The sequence below is a fragment of the Antennarius striatus genome, chromosome 23 (assembly GCF_040054535.1).
Source record: "Antennarius striatus isolate MH-2024 chromosome 23, ASM4005453v1, whole genome shotgun sequence".
Taxonomy (NCBI): domain Eukaryota; kingdom Metazoa; phylum Chordata; class Actinopteri; order Lophiiformes; family Antennariidae; genus Antennarius; species Antennarius striatus.
Genome location: NC_090798.1, coordinates 4,105,177 through 4,123,180, shown reverse-complemented (window position 1 = coordinate 4,123,180; position 18,004 = coordinate 4,105,177). Strand labels below are relative to the sequence as shown.

Here is an 18,004-nt window from a genome sequence, read left to right as displayed (position 1 = left end):
TATGCAAGATGTTCAATGTCGACTCTTACTGTATGTTGACTCCAGTTATCCAGATGATCGTTCTGATTGCGCGGATGTTTTTATCCCGCCTCCAAATTTCACCTGTGTTTATTTGTTGGTTCGTCAGCAACTTGGGAGAAATGATGAGTCGTCTAATCCAACCATTTGGGTGCAAATCAGGATGGAAGTGGATCCAGGAACTTTTTAAAACTTTCCTTAAATATTATGAGATTATTTTATGACCTTATCCCTACACACAAACAAAAAAAACCCTACTGAACCGAGTTCTTTGTTGAAAAGTGCTGCATCTGCCAGGAAAGTGAAACAGATATGACCAAAATTGTTCACCGTTAAATATTTATTGACAATATTTTTTTTTTTGCATACATGTTTTCATGCATTTTTTGTAAAATTTCAACCTATATGCAGAGACACTTTAATATTCAAATAACATGCAAATAAACCAGACCCATTAACAAAAATTCTGCTTTTGTAGTTCTCAAATGACCCAAAAAAGATAAGGTGAACATTTTGCACGTGCCAAACAGACACATGACAAGACATGCAAATTTAATTTAGCTAAATCGAGTCTCTCAGTTCTTAGAAATGTTTTGTTGGATGTTTTATGATCTAAAATAATGAGACGTGGATGTTTTTGACACACAAAAAAAAATAAAAAAATGAAAGAGCTAAAAATGACGTCAACATTATTTATGAAAAAAACCCACTAGCTCCATTTGTTCTGCTCTGAGTCATTTAACCAAATTTTTCTGGGTCCTTTCAGACGAGTTTTTGACTCTTGTGCCATCAAAAGCTCGACAGGGAACCTTTGAGCTACTGGTGGGACAGAGGATGGTTCAAATTAAGAAAGCATCTCTTTGTTTTTCAGACACAGACGGTCCTAATCGTCCGTCGTCGGCCATCTTGGAGACAAACGATGACGCAGTGAGGCTGATGGATGAAAGTCGCCTCTTTGATGGGGGAAACCTCTGATGAAGAAGCCGCGGCGAGAAAGACGAGTGATGTTGCTGGGAGGACAGACAGTTTAGAGGGCGAACATTTTAATGAAATATTACTTGTTAGACGACAAGAAATGATTCGTGGAGAGGAAAATGTGACAACAATTACACCCAAAATAGAGGGGGGGTCGAACGCTGAATGCATTATTGTAGATCAAACAAACTTTCATGTGTTGTTCTCCTTCTTGGTGTTGGTTTTTGGTACAATTAGACAAAGATGAAGCGGCGCTGTGCAGACTTACAGTTCACCCAAACGTGAATGTTAACCCCTTCTTTTTTTCAGACTAAAGTCCTGCTGTTTGATGCAGAATTTGTCTGGGTTATGGTCCTGGAATTCTGATCCAGATCAACTTAAAAGTCCAAATCCCAGGACTTAAAAAAAAAAATGCGGCATGAAAGCGCTCTAAACCTCCAATGGATATCATCTAATAGAAAACTGTGAACATTACAGAATCACCTCGGATTGAGCTTCAGATAAGAGAAAACAAACTGTGAAGTACGTTACAAAGTAAAATGATTACATCAACGTTCATTCATCCATTCATCAGGATAAATTAGCTGCAAAATCATGGAAAAGTTTTTTGGTTCCAGCTCATCGTCCCGATAAATCCGTACGTTTGCCATAAATACTTTTACTTCTCCTGGACCGCTCCACTCCGGGCGGTACCAAACAGGTCGTGACCCCGCCGTGCTACGCCGGTACGTCTGTAGAACGTCTTTGGCCTCGGGGTGTCCGCTCTCCTGCTGATAGTCACACCGTTTGGTGCCAACAAGGCGATACACACATCCCAAAACTATTAGTCTGAGCTACACGGGGGGGCTAAAAGTGTGTGTCCGACGGGCTGTTTCCCATGAGTTGCTCACATACATAAACGGCCGCTCTCAGACACACGCGCTGTTGTTCATCAGAGGGTTATGGACAACACATGTAGCATCAGTTTCCCATGGTGACACACTGCCGTTAGCAAGAGAAGCCGGGTCATCAGGTCAATGTGAGGTGTGCGTCAGCATGTGTGTACAGTCGAATGAGTTCACGATACGATGTGTGTGTGTGTGTGTGTGTTTGTGATTCCAGTGTTTAATTGGCGCCTGGTATGAGTGTGTGTTTGTGTTAAATTGTGTTTTATGAGTGTTGTATGCGACTGCAGCAGTTGTTGTGTTGTAGGTGAAGACATCTGGGCCCAATGATTCAGCTGTGTGTGATTTCCTGCTTTCTGAAGCTCACTTTGTTTCTCTCTTCTTCATTTTTAATGTTTATTTCTCTAGAATATGTTAAGTTTTATCATCTGTGGTGACAAAACTTCGAAAAAAAACTTGATTTTTTTGTCTGAACAACAGAACTGCTTTAAGGATGAAACCAGGAAGGACACGTCAAATTTATTTTAAACAGTATGTTGACGTTGAAACTTGTTCATAGCAAGCAAATATGAAATATGAAGCGGATTGTTAGTTAAATCACATACATCATTTTCCATATTGGGATGTAAAACGATCAGCTTTAACAAACAGGACAATTTGGTGATCAGTTCACCTAAGCTGCAGGTTTTTGGAGGTAGGAGGAAGCTGGACAGAAAGGAATCGAACCTGCAACCTTCAGTGTTACCCACTGCACCACCGTGCCGCCTTGATACAACATATTGATGAAAAATTTAAAGAAAAAAAAAAAGATTAGTAAGGGATCATCCCAGAAAGGCACCAAACAAATTTATTTAATCTCTTTCTATATTTGTGCTGATTCTGTCCTGATAAACTGTTTGTTTTTCCTCACATTTAAATCAATACATTTAAAGATTTAAACACTGATAGGTCATTATTAGTACGGGTATGTTTCTAACAACAAACACAAAGTCTGACTTTAAAACGTGGCATCTTTCAGTAAATTTCTGACCCGATTGATCCTCTTCTGGATTCTACGTTTTACAGATGACTGGCACAGCTTTGATATGTAATATATAAACTAGTACATGAGTCAAGCTGTGTGGTGGATCATTCATGGTGTAAATACTTGCAGTGTAAACACATCACAGGAGAAAAAAGTGGATTGTTTTTATTTGCCTGTCCTCCCCCAGTGAGACAAAGACCATTTAAGGGTCAACTATTTACAGGAAATAAATGCATTTAATGTTTCCCAACACAACCGATGATTCAACAAAGTACAATGTATTTAATATACTATTATAACCATAACACCTATTTCCCAGAAATCATTACAATAAGAATAAGAATAATAAGAATAAATACGTTTCCTGAGAGAATAATTGTCTAACTCTCTGCTGGGTTTTTTTTTGCTCACCCAAACACACACACACACACACACACACACACACACACACACGCAAAAACATGTTTCCGAAAATTCCCCCAGAGAGATCTGTATCGAATCATATCTAAAACGGCAATTACACTAATGCAGTAATGCTGGTCGACACTGAAATGTTTTTGTATTCACCGTGAATACCAGGGGAGAAATATAGACACACACACACACACACACACACACACACACACACACACACACACCCACACACACACACACACACACACAGCTATCAGGCCTCTTTTAAACCTTAATAATGGGCCCCTTTATAATTCTGCTTTCTTCATATGTGGTCAGGAACAAAAAAGGAATGAAAACCTGGCAGAGCTACACACACAGGCAGCACAGTCCAAAGCTAGAAGGAGAATTTGTCGGTTAAACCACAGCTATTTTGGAGAGAATATCAGTTAAACTCACTGTGGATGAAAAGTGACAGAGATTAAGAGATAGATGAGAAGATAGAAGGATGACAGAGAGAAAGAAAAGAGTTCCAGAACCACAGGCATCCAGATACAGAGAGAGGAATAAAAACTTTAACTTCTTTTAAATTTCTTTCTGGCATTATTTGTTGTGGAAGATGGAGAGAATGTTTCTGGGTAATTATGAGGAAAGCAAGAAGCTAAACACGTGTTAATATTCTTGTTCAAGTTTTAGTTACATTATTACTGTTAATTAACTTGACAGTTTTACTGCTGTTCAGCAGAGATACGAATGTTTGAACCTGAACATGACAAAACAAAACCCACCCCGGCAGGATAGGAAGAACACGGATCAATTAGAAGCATGTTAATAACAAGTAAATAAAGGAAAAAGCACAAATAAGCAGCATTTACTTTTTATTTGAGATATATATATATATATATATATATATATATATATATATATATATATATATATATATAAAGAGGTAATGAGAAAATTTAAGATTTAAATATAAGTGACTCAAGAGAATAAATTAAATAAAGAACAAAAACCTAAAATTAAAAGAAGAAAATCTAAATGCTTTTCTGTTGTCATCCTAAAGAAAACGGAAGGATGATGAAGAGAAAGAGAAAGTTACACACAGTTGGTGTTGCTTTAACCTTTAACCTCTCAGGCTCATCAATAACCAGGAGGCGAGGAGAAGTGTGTGTGCTGTCTCATCCATCTTCATTACACCGCGCGCACTCTCTCTCTCATCTGTGTGTGTGTGTGTGTGTGTGTGTGTGTGTGTGTGTGTGTGTGTATATGTGTGTTGCAGCATCACAGTGTTCAAGCACTTCATCTAAAGAATCCATTTGATTTTTTACATTTGTTTTAATTTGTTTCATCAGCTTTCTGATTTTTGTCTTTATTATGTGAAAAAATGTTTTATTGATCTCTATTTTTTACCCACGTCTCTCTCTCTCTCTCTCTCTCTCTCTCTCTCTCTCTCTCTCCCTCTCTCTCTCTCTCTCTTCACATCCTTTACTCAAGTGTCGACAGGTGATACTTTCTCCTGAAGTAAAAAAAAATAATACAAACACTCCATCATCCAGTTTTAGTTTCTTAAAAGAAAATCTTAAAGCCTCTTTGAACCACTGATAAAACAACTTGTTTTTAACATGTTGTTTGGAAGAGTAATACACATTAAACAGGAGGGCAAAAGATATAGAAAAAATAATGACACCATTGATGTAGGTAGACTACATCTTGTGTAGACGGTATAATCTGAAGGAGATCAGTGACTGCAAAGTAGTGGTAGGAGAGAGTGTAGCCAAACAGCATAGGATGGTGGTGTGGAGGATGACTCTGGTGGTGAGGGAGATGAAGAGGGCAAAGGCAGAACAGTGGACGAAATGGTGGAAGCTAAAAAAGGAAGAGTGTTGCATGACTTTTAGGAAGGAAATTTCACAAATTTCCCCACTGTGGGACAATAAAGGTTTATTATTATTATTATTATTATTATTATTATTATTATTATTATTAAGGAATTAAGACAGGCTCTGGGTGGTCAAGAGGTGCTTCCAGATGGCTGGACAACCACAAATGGAAGTATCTAGGAGAGGTAGCAGTAGAGTTTCTGACTGGGTTGTTCAACAGGATCTTAGATAGTGAGAAGATGCCTGAGGAGTGGAGGAGAAGTGTGCTGGTGCCCATTTTTAAGAACAAGGGAGATGTGCAGAGTTGTGGCAACTACAGAGGAATAAAGCTGATGAGCCATACAATGAAGTTATGGGAAAGAGTAGTGGAAGCTAGACTAAGGGCAGAAGTGAACATTTGTGAGCAGCAGTATGGTTTCATGCCAAAACAGAGTACTACAGATGCAGTATTTGCTTTGAGGATGTTGATAGAGAAGTACAGAGAAGGCCAGAGGGAGCTGCATTGTGTTTTTGTAGATCTAGAGAAAGCTTATGACAGGGTGCCCAGAGAGGAACTGTGGTATTGTATGAGGAAGTCTGGAGTGGCAGAGAAGTATGTTAGAGCGGCACAGGACAAGTATGAGGACTGTAAGACAGTGGTGAGGTGTGCTGTAGGTGTGACAGAGGAGTTCAAGGTGGAGGTGGGACTGCATCAGGGATCACCTCTGAGCCCCTTCTTGTTGCTACGGTGATGGACAGGCTGACAGACGAGGTCGGACATGTCCAGAGGAGAGATAGTGAATATATTGGTAGAAGGATGCTGAGTTTTGAACTGCCAGGCAGGAGGCCTAGAGGAAGACCAGAGAGGAGGTTTATGGATGTAGTGAAAGAGGACATGGAGGTAGTTGGTGTGAGAGAAGAGGATGAAGAAGACAGGGTTAGATGGAGGACACTGATTTGTTGTGGCGACCCCTAAAGGGAAAAGCAAAAAGGAGAAGAAGAATGACGCATTTAGGATAGAAGCTATGGAATAAATCATAATACACTTAAGTGGATGAAAGTCTCTTCCATCCACTAAATTAAAACCATAAACTTAAACTTAAAGGGTCGTGAAGGAGGAAAAGAAACAAGGAAGGATATCAGATCCTTTCACCTGTTGCTCTGACTGATACAATGACTTCCTGTTGCTACCCTGAGCTGTTTATCTCTTCCTTGTTGGCCAGAACACACGATCACACCTGTGTGTGTGTGTGTGTGTGTGTGTGTGTGTTAAGATTACGTATGAGATACTTTGCCGGTTGTGTGAGGTTGGCCATGTAGCATCGCTCTGACATCTGTGGCCTCTAATAACCCCAGGGTGACCTGAGCGATCTTTCACCTCTGCAGATCACACCCAGACCTGAAAGCAGCAGACTAAGAAACACCAGATCAAACAAAACTGCAAGACTATTCTTAAGATGGTCAAAAGTTTGGATGAAAACATGAATAAAGTATTCAATCTACTCGAAATGCGTTTTACTCATTTTTTGAAATTCAAGATTTTCAAGTTTACACTGATAATGACACCAATGAGGTTCCAGAGTCTTGGGGCTGGATTTTGTGGACCAGGAGTCACATGATGAAGGTCAGACCCATCAGCAGACAGTCGCTTTTAGGTGTAATGACATCATGTGGAAACTGAGCTACCTTGGCAGAGGTTTGTGCCTTTGAGGGACGTCCAGTGAATTTATGGATTTAAATCAAGATAATCCAATCAATCAAAGGGATCTTTCTCAATCTGGCAATCTAAAATGTAATAGTTAATAACTGACCCATGATTAATAAATGATTTATTGGTTATTAAAAAGGCTCTTTGATCCATCATGAAGGGTGACTTAATAGAAAGAGGTGCCAAAGTTGGGTTCAAGCGCACACTGCTCCCCCAAAGCCACACTTAGAGTAAGAAATCAAAGATTATCTTAAAATGTCCTTCAATTCATTACAAAATCATCAATGTTAACAAAAGCTTTGCACCAGATTTCATTTTAATGCTGTTCATGATTTTGGAAATTTCTTGATCCATTTTGGTGGAGGTATCGATCCAATCAGATTTATTGGGTCTTTTTTTTTTTTTTTTTTTAACACAGTTCTGTCCTGGTAGCAGCACTGACAGGATTTTCTGCACAGGCCCATAAATCTTTTATATATAGCTGCTTCATTCAGGCTCTTGATGTGTTTGGCTCTTCTTCAAAAGACAAATGACAGCGGAGGAAGCGTGAAGAGTGTTTTATTGGAGACTGGATGCTCTCGTGTGCGTTTGTTTGAAAAAGAGATCTGCTTCTTCTCATACACGCCAGACCGCAGGAATCTGAGACACACCACTGTCAGATGGGAAATAATAAGATAACACACACACACACGCCACCGCTCGCGCTCTGATATCGAACTGAAACACAGCTTGTAACATTCAAAACTTTCACAGCAGAAGACAACAAGCTTCCAAAGGATCGAACAAACGTGCTGATTTGCAAACTTAAAGAAGCTGAGGGATGAAAGAGAGGCCTGAACTTTCAACCCTGTCCTTTTCTCTTCAGTTCTTCTGTTTCCTTCACTTCGCATTTCAAAGCTGATAAATCATGCAAGTCACCACATGGAAGCAGCAACGTAACATATGGTTTAAGAAGTAGTTTCTTTTTTTTTTTTTTACCATCGCAAATTGAGTTGTGGAGACATTTTAAGCCAAATAAATAACAGTGATGGTCATCACTGTTTGAGGATGGGGATGTTCAGCAAAGATTAACCGAGAGTCTGTTCTTTCTTCATCCTTCATCGTCTTCAGCAGATGGAAACGTTAAGCGTTTGTGTCGTGATGAGACAAGTAGCCTTAATCACATTGTCATATTGATATCATCATCTTGTTGGTTGATTATCTTCTGATAATGAACCAGTCCATTTGCAAAACATTCAACTCCTGATGGCTGAACAGCTCATAATCCGAGGTCCGAGTGAGGCGCTCGACGCACCCAACAAAATCAGACCCCCTCCTCTCCCCCTGGGGGACAGGCAAATGATCATCTCCCCTTTGCATGTCGGAAAAGTGATCTGACCAGGTTTCTGTGGGTCAGTGGTCCTCCCACTGATACAACAATGAGTGGGATGGAATGTGGGTGCTGGCTTTTAAAATGTCAAAGAAACACTGGCGCATAGCAAAAAAAAAAGTATTTTTCCCATTTTAATTTGCTTTATTTTTTTAGTAACAATTAAATTCTTTGCAACTTTGGAAAGTAAACTTTGCTCATGTGGCATTACTGAGAACAAGCGTCACCTGACATTTACACATAGCTTTCTAGAAGAAGCTTTTTTGCAAAAGGATTACAGTCTTTCTCGATTGCTTACACACATTTTCTGGTACTTGAGACACAATGACCACAACATGTAACTCATGCACCAGCCCCCTGAACCATTTCTGCTAAACTACAAACACGGTTTCTGCTTTACAGTCAAAATTCAATTGTAAAACACACTTTTTTTTCAAAACACTACAGGCAATTTTCTGCATTAGACACAATTTTCATGAAGAAAATCTCTTGTTTTCACAAGGAACACGCTGCCATTCATAATTCTAAACTTGATGACAGCAGTGCACTGACTCAGCAAACACTTGCCACACAGTTTTACAATTAGCAATCACACCTTTAGCATAAAAGGGCAACAGATGAGCTTGTCTGTTTTGGAACAATGGATGCCATCAGAGGCAGAGCCAGAAGAAAACATTGCCTGTGATGTGGATGAGGTGTTGTGGTCAAATCCAAACAGAAGACAGGATGCAGCATAGTTTCTTTTTTTTTTCTCCTTTTCTTACTGTAACTGCATTTTTCTATTTTGTATTTGCAACTTTGTGTTAGTTTGTTGGGAAAAATAAAATATATTTGTTACAGTGTATTTGTCTGTTCTGAGTATAAAAACAATATTCTAAATTATTTTACAACACTTTTTTTCTGTATTGTCTGTAGTAAGTGTAACAATGAACAAAAAAGGCCCGAGTCCTTATGATGAAAGGAGAAGTGTTTTCCATTCATCACAGTGTTTAACATTGAGCACACCAGTGTTCATATGGTTCTTATAAATGTCTACTCATTTGATGGCTTGTGTTTGTCATTTGACAACAAAACATCACTTTGGGAAGAGATAACATTGTTTTGAAAGCTTCATTTTGCAGGAGAAGTGAGAGGTTTTGACCATTGTGTGTGTGTTTTTGGATTTGTGTGTCGAGTTCTGAGAGTAGGAAGCATGCTTTCAGAAAATGTGTGTAAGAAATCGAGAAAGACTGTAATAGAAAAAAAATCAGTACAGTACAGGAAAATGTGTCAAAGTAACGCTGAGGAGCTCAAACAGCTCAGCAAAAAGGCAAAAAAAAAATTTAAAAAAAGGTTGAGAAAGAAGGATGTTTTTGTGAGGCACCCTAAAGCGTTGATCGCTCCATTGCTCCTCTGTGGATTTCTAGGCCCACACACACACACACACACACACACACACAAACAGGTTGAGGACACCCAGGGCCAGCAGTATGTGTTTGCTTTGGATTTGCACTGCTGCCCTCCACTGAACACACACACACACACACACACACCTCACCACCTGCAGCAACAACACATAGTAAGGCCTGCTAATCACATCCCTCATAGTAGTGCCTGTTGTCTGAGAAGGTCAAAGGTCACAAGATGAGCATCAGGCAGTTTATTTATCCTGTAAATGGGTTCTTTTGCTTCATATTCCCATCTCTCGCAAGTTTCAGGAAAATCGGAGTAATTTTTAGTAAAAGAAGCAAATGATCACAAGGTGGGATTATGTCCGTCTGGGCAGTGGTGACTCTAATGAAAAGCCGGTTATGACTAAAATCAGGAAAGAAAGTAAACCACAAAAGTCGTGACAATATTTGTCATTTTTTCCCCATTTATTCCATATTCTGTTGGCATTTGTTACAACTTTATTAGTACTTTAGTTTCATTCATTAGTGGTTTGATACAACAGCGTTAACAGTGCTTCTGTCTGAGCGAAGATTTCTGCTTACAAAATAGAAAGGTAGCAGCGACAACAGGATGTGACGATTCTGGACAAACATAACATGATAGATGGAGCTGTGAGTTCTACCAGTTTGTGCGCACTAGCTAATTAGCAAATAAAATGAGTCAGTAGGAAACATGAGTCTTTGAATGGGAAATATTTGATTGCTTTTAATTGAATTTATAAGTTTGTTTTTCATTTAGAATTTCCATACTACGGCCAAAAAGTGGAGCGAAAGTAAAATTCCAAATTTCCCAAGTTGTTGCAAAGTTTTGAGAAAACATATCACAAATTTAGGAGACAATTTAAACATTCTCTGATATTATCAATGTCTATTTTTGTAAAAAAAAAACTATTTGTGTGTTATGTAGTGGAGGATGGTTACTGTAATGTTATAAACCACACAGATTATCTCATCTGACATGAGAATAAAAAATTCCCATTGATGTAACAAATTTAAAATGAAAAAAAAAAAAACTTATTTTTTTATTTAGATTGGAAATCAGTCAGTGCTTTATCAGTTTATATCGCCACAACAGTGAAAAAGGAAGAGGTGACTTTCTGCAGAAAAATCCAGTTTCTCAGATATGAATTATAAAAAACTATCTGAAAATTCTTGAAATTTACATGATGAATTTTCAAGAAATGACACACATCTGAAAAAGATGAAAAGTCCAAACAATGAAATCACCAGTTTCAGGATTTTATATCAGACACCAATTAGGGACTGAAGCCTCATGTCAGAATTTAGCATTATGTCACATATCAGGCAACACAAAAAGCAGAACTCCATGTGACTGAGATGAGGAGAGGCTAAGCATGATCTGTAAACTGTCCAGACTCTTCACACCACAGTGTTGCTGCTTCATTGGCAGGACAAAGACACAAAAAACAAAATACATCGAAGGCACATTCAACAAAACGGCCTCGTCTCTTTCTAAGACCTAAAAATGACAGCGAAGGATGGATGAAAACTCAAAACTCAACGGGAACACCCACGACATTGCTCGAAATCCAAAATAGCAAGTGTCAGAGCAAAACAATCAAATTCCCTTCTGAAACAAACTGCAGGTTTGAATCCCTTTCATAAAGCGCCATGACTCACACACAAAATGCTGCAGTTTCAATTATTGCACCAAAGTTCAAGAAAAAAAGCGACCAAAAAAAAGAAGAATCATTAGTTCAAAAAATAAATCTAGTGTGAATGTAATTATGTGCTTCACCTAAACAAACTGTACAGAAGTAGCCAGTCTACACACAGCTTGGTGTTTGTTCATGGAAGACATTAAAGTGTGTCATTGGCATTAGTACAATAGTTACTATACAAACTAGCTTCTTTCTAGTCAACCACGCAAATATAACCCCCCCCCCATTAAGACCCGGTTTTTAAAACATGTCGGATAGAAAACGTTCACTTTTCAAATATGATCAAGTTGCACTGAGATGAGGAGTGGAGTTGCCATGTTTAGACAACACCCCCCATTTTAGTCTCCCAAACATACACAATGCTCTCAGGTGTCACAAAGTGGGATTGCCAGAATTGAGCAGGTATTATTCATTCAAGTGTTTACAGGTTCAAAGGGATGGAGGGTTGCCATGTTTTGAGAATATCCCCCTTTGTGACAATAGTAAGGGGGTATTGGAGTAACAATCTGTCATTTAGTCAACAATATTTAGTTTTTTCAGTGCTTTCCATTCAACAACACAACTGGTGATATTGTGCCATGGAAGATATCTCTCTGTTTGATCCACATAACATACTTTGTCACCGCCGTAGAGAGAGAAGGGGTGTGTGGACAACAAAGTAGAATTTGGAAAATTAAGTTCCCCATGTTAACAAAGATGTCAACTGTTACCCCAGCTAAAACATTTTGTCTTTTGGAAGACATCCAATATATCTGGTGGAGATGGAGCAGCAGAGATGAACTGGAAGCTGGGAGACTTCTGTCAAGCCTGAAGGATGAAATCTTTCACGTGATGAATGAAGTACATTTATAGTGATGCAATTTTAACTTACTTTTCTTTTTGCTCATATCCAACCACCTATTTTGACTCATTCCATCAGAATGTTAAGGTAGAATACTCTAACCTTTAATGTTTTAGGTTTGTTCATCTCCAATGGGCAAAAAACATATCAGCTTCAAAACTGAGATGGGTAATCCTCTTAATTTCTCTTCCCACCAGTGTAGTCTGCCTTCAGCAGCCCTGGCTGATGGAAAACTGAAGCCGTTACATCCAGAATAACACTAACTAACAAATGGAGGCAGTGGAAGCCCAACGATCCCAGTGCTCAGTGAAGTGTCCAGTGGCTGTGGAGCGTTCATAGATGGATGTACCAGCTTCTGTTCCACATAAAAAAGGTCTTTTTGATACTCAAGGTCAAGCTAAGTCTTACTGTTGCTCTCATCCACATAAATGTTTGCCATGAGTCCAGATCAATAGGATCACGTAATTGAGGCCTGACAATTATGTTTAGATGCTACAAATGACTAACAGGAAATGGTTCTGGTGGTTGGAGTCCAGTGAAATTAAGGTGCATTGATGTGCCAGTGTTTACAGGCTTAACCAGATCAGTCTGCTTATTCACTCGACCAGATATGGATGGAATCGTCAGGCCTGCTGCCCAATCAGGTTGGCTCGCTTTAGGTGTGGTGCTGCGCAATCAGGTTGCGAAGCTGCTTGATGACGGTGTCAATGAGTTTCTGTCTGTCTCTGTCCGTCTTCCTGAACTGCGCAAAGACGTTGTTCTTCCTGCTGGTCTCCCTCATCCTTTAGATGGAGAATAAGAAATAACAGGCAAAAAAAGGGTAGAAAGTGAAAGTAGGAAAAGGGATGAAAGTAAAACAAAATAGGTGAGAAAACAAATCTGTTTTTGTTTGACTCTCTCTGAGTCTCAATGCTAACAGTTTAAGTCGTTCAGTTGATGCATTCAGGAAAACACACGGAGTGAATAAATGTACGAGCATGCCAGTAGACAAGCACTTGAAAGAAGCAGTTCATTCAGAAAATAAAAACTCGCTCATTATCTGCTCAGCCTCACGCCACCGACAAATCAGAGGCATTTCTCAATCCACAAAACATCTCAGGAGCGACGGGGAATATATTTCAAAACATCAAGAAACTTAAGTTTCCATGCTGTCAAAATACCCACAAGCCCTGAGATCACAAATTCATTTGAAATTATACTTATATTTCAGTTTCTTTAAAAAAATTTAAAAAAAACTTCAGAGGACTGAGGATTGAGTGAGCAGATGCGACTGAATTCTGTTCTTACGATGAACTGTTCCTTTAAAGAAGGTGTTTTGTTATGTGTGGGTTCACAGTCACAGTCACAGGGTGTCTCTCTGTTGTCGCAGAACACTAGACTCTGCTGGATCTCCAGGAAGACCAGACATGCCCCAGCAGGGCGCTTCCCCTGGGTACGGGGGACCACCGGGCCTGGGCCAGCCCTGATTACTGACGGTTGACCAGACCATCCTGGACAATGGGCGCTGGGACCACACAACTGCGTGCCAGTGTAAACCCGTTAACAGGAAGCAATCCACTCCTATTCTAACCTACATTTGTGAATGCCTGGTGTGAGTGGGGGGGGTGGTAACTTCGTAAATCTCCCAAGTGACATTTGACACACACCCCAGATTTATATTTACACACTAGTAGTCGCCCAAATGCTTAGATTCATGCCCAAATCCTTTATTTCTCACACAGAACACAGTCAATACTCACGGCTTTATTAACCTGTCAAACATGACATCGAAGAGAAAAAAAAAATGAGCAGATGAGATAAACAAAAAAGAAACAAAACTACCCATGTTTACTTTGTACTTGTGTTATGCCAATCAAGCTATTGCTCAAAGTACACATATAAATACACATACAAATATTGTCTATGTTAAGCTAAGACAACCAAGTATTGGCACTAGCATCGCACACAGACACATCATCGTACATCATCTTCTTCATGTAACCTTCTGGAAAGAAGCTAACAAACCCCCCCCCCCAAAAAAAAATTTTTTTTTGTAATTCTTCCTTTAAGGAAAAGTACAGTTTATCTGCTACATAAGAAAAATGTCCCAGCCTTGTCATTTGAATCAATCAATCAATAAAATGTGAATCATATGCAGTTTTATATTGTTTTGTGTAGCCAAATACTCAAAACGCTCAGAGATGTTCACGTGACAGTGATCTAAACTAAAAACGGCAGTAAATGTTGACAAAAACTTGATCAACATTTTCAGGATTATTCCAACAGATTAAAAGTAGGAAATGAGGGAGGGGGGCGATGACAACAGTTGACTACTTACTTCTCGAGGAGGGCCAGGGCCGTGTGTGGGTTGACTCTCAGGTACTTGCAGGTGGGTTTCCCATAATCAGCCAGGTACGTGGACCAATCCCACTGGGTGAACAGATCCAACAACTAGATAAAGACACAGATTTTTAAAAAAAACAGTGAGTCACACAACACCTTCAAGGCTGGGGAGATTCAGTCCATTAAACAGGTGGAAGAAAAGCATCAAACCACCTCAGACGGCAGCACGAGTTTGATTCAAAACCAGCAAATATGAATGTATGAAATACTGACATGCTTTATGTAATTTCCTTCGGGATCCGTCCATCTGCTAACTGCTTCACATGTTCCTTAATATGTTCCCATTTTCTGAGCTGGGACGTAACAGGTTATGCCCCTTTCCTTGAAAATTAACACCTTGATTCTCAATGTATCACAAATTCAATATTTAAACTGAAACATGGATAACTGAACTGAATTTGACTTACAATAAATTACTCTCTCATAAGGTCCTAAAAAAAAAAAAAAAAAGGATCCAGATCAACGGCAGCATCAGATGGATTTGTGCTCGGCCTCATCCAACCCTCTTCATGATAGTTTGTGAAATTTGGTTTGAAACTTCTGAGTAAACTTTGTGTCGTCAAGCAAACAGACACGGGCGAAAACATAACCGCCTTGGCCGGGGTTATAAACAAACACAAATGCAACAGGGAGAGAGAAAAGAGCGGTGGGGTTGAGGAGGGACGGCTGCAGGAAAAGTGGCCAAGACTGTAGGGGGAGGGGGTGAAGTCTTCCTCTATGTGACCCATAATTGAAACTGTTGCATAACCTGCTGCTGCCCTTCTGAACTCTACCTAACACACAAACACAGAAACAGGCCCAGGCAGGCCGACCGTGAGCCTGCAGACATACACTCTCTATCTCTGTCTGCAAAACTCACATATGAGCAGGGAGCCCCAGTGAACTCTGGGTAACACCAAACACACACAGACCCATAGAGAGAAACCATATGTGAGCGAGGGATGAGAGAAAGAGGAGGAGAGGGAGGGAGTACAGAGGGATGGAGAGCAAAACCACATGTGGGGGGGGGGGGGGGGCGAGGGAGCAAAAGATGGGAAAAGACACAAGCAGAGGAAAAATGGAAAACAGCGCAGGGAGCGAGAGAGAAGGGGAAAGGAAGGGCAGATGAAGATGGATAGATGACGAGTGCTGGACGAGAGAGGACGGAGTAGATGAAGAGTGTGTAGTTCTGTTGCCGATGGATTTTAAGAGTAGAGCGATCATTCCCTGTACTTTAGGAAACCCCTTCCTGAATGTGGGACATCTGATTACTGAACTGGAAAAAGAATCAGATCATTTGTGACACTTGATCATAAAAATCTGTCTCATAAACATTAAAAGACGAGAGCAGCTTTTTCATTCATATTTGTCTCGATAACATGTGTTTTACAGTGGTTTTCTATAAAAACTTAATAAAAATATGCAGTATTTTCCGCACCATAAGGCACACCTAAATGCCTTTAATTTTCTCAAAAACTGACAGTGCACCTTATAATTCAGTGCACTTTATATATAAAAAAAAGTTTTACAATAGGCCATTCATTGTAGGTGTGCTTTATAGTCCAGTGCACCTTTTAGTGCAGAAAATACTGTCACTGAAATTATTTGGGCAGATCTAAGTATTTATACTAATAACAATATAACTTTCTGCATTGTGTTTTTGGGCAGATGAAAGCACAAATTTCTTCTTCTACACTTATTCTGCATGCACTCAAAACGAAAAATTCTCTTGAAGGGGTCCCTGAAAGAGACAAAGCGGTTATTTAAGGGGAAAAATAGTGGAATGACTGAACTCTAACCAGGACTATCACCTAAATGCTCACCATAATCTGTTTATTCTGACATCTCAGCATGTAAAGGACATAAATAAATGTCTTTCATAGAAGAGCAGAAGGTTTGTCAGCAGCATGACATCCAGGGTCAGTCCTGGTTTTACATTAATTTAATGAGGTCACATCTTTTACCTGAATTCACCTCATCTTCTTCCTCCATCCTCAAAACAGGAAGCATATTTTAGAGTTATTAAAACTGATGCTTCCTCTATATCTGGCTTTGGTGCGTGACTACAAGATGAATGGCTCCTTGGACTTCCTGATTTTTTCCTCCGTCCTTCTTCCCACACTTCCCTTCCTCCCTCTGGTCCTTTCACTTCTGTATTCATCTATCTCTCTCTCTCTCTCTCTGTCTCTCTCTCTGGGTTTGTCCCCGAGCTCACCCTTGCACGGCCGAGGTTTGACCTGCTAATCTTCCCACATAAACGAGTACAAACATGCTGCATGAACACAGGCTGTGCAGACACGTAAACAGGTACACACAAATAAAGACAGCAGCTGCATGAAGTCATCATCCGGCAGCGAGTGTATGCGTACAAATCTATCAGCTAATTAGGAAGAGACGCATGACAGTGTGTGTTCAATATGATGAGGACATGCAAAATAAAGATAAGTGCTGCAGCTGTGTGTGTGATGGTAGAAGAGGAAGAGGATAAAAGGACAAAGAATGAATGCTAAGGATGTGAGGCAAAGGAGGAAATATGAATGGGGAGAGATTGTTTCTTTCTTTCTACTCATATTGGGCTCACAGGCAGTGAAATGATGGAGATGAGGAGTTAAAGAAATAAAAGATGTAAAAATGTAGACAAGACAGAAAAGTGGAGAGAACAGAAGAAAAAAAGAAAATGCAAAAAATAAAGCAGATGAGATGATGATACAGAGGAATAAAAGGAACAAGAAAGAAGAAAGCAGGTATGAAGGTAAAGGATAGCAAAAAAGACAACGGAATGAGAGAAGAGATGAACTGTCACGGAGAAAATGAGAAAAAAAAATGAATTGAGAAGAGGAAATAGCAAGAAAAATATTAATGGGAGTGATGAATCCAGGAGAAGCAAACGAGAACAGAAAAGAAACACCAGAGTGATGCCGGGGCACAGATGAAGTTGAGAGGGCAGAAGAACAAATGGACAAGAGGAGAAAAGATGAGAGAAAAGATGAGAATGGAATGGGGGAGGAAGAGCAGTGAAGTGATGGAAAGAGCAGATTAGTACCAGAGAGAAGAAAGGTAAGATAAGGAGGGAAAAAAGAAGAAGAGATGAGCTGAATATCGCGTGAAAAAGACGAGAGAAGACGGAAGAGGACAAGTCGGGTGAAGGGAGGAGGAGCAGAGGGACTTTTGGGTGAACTTGAGGTCAGTAGGTAAGTTGGGTTGAAACAGTGAGGGTAAAAGTAGAAGTGCAAAAAGAAGGGAGGACAGGAGGGGGGTGGGGGGTGGAGAGGCAGATAAGACTGATGAAAATGGAAGAGGAGAAGAAAAAAAGGGAGAGAGTGGGTCTTCCAAAAAGAGAGAGAGGGAGCGAGCCCCAAACACACACACCTGACCCCAGATTCACCCTAAACACACACACACAGAAAACGGCAGGTCTCTCTCTTCACCTCTCGCTGAACTTCTCTCTCCGTCTCGC

At 39.9% G+C, this 18,004-nt stretch overlaps 1 protein-coding gene across 2 annotated transcripts in view; it reads right to left on the bottom strand.

Moving 5' to 3' along the window:
* Window positions 1-10,079: 10,079 nt before the first annotated feature.
* The window catches only part of exoc6b (exocyst complex component 6B), a 71,179-nt gene continuing 63,254 nt past the window's right edge, over window positions 10,080-18,004 (bottom strand). For both annotated transcript variants that reach the window (XM_068308371.1, XM_068308372.1), the window contains 2 exons: window positions 14,504-14,616; window positions 10,080-12,968 (listed from right to left, as the gene is read on the bottom strand). In XM_068308371.1, coding sequence (XP_068164472.1) covers window positions 12,842-12,968; window positions 14,504-14,616 — 240 coding nt within the window. In that variant the 3' untranslated portion in view covers window positions 10,080-12,841. The remainder of the gene's footprint in view (window positions 12,969-14,503; window positions 14,617-18,004) is intronic.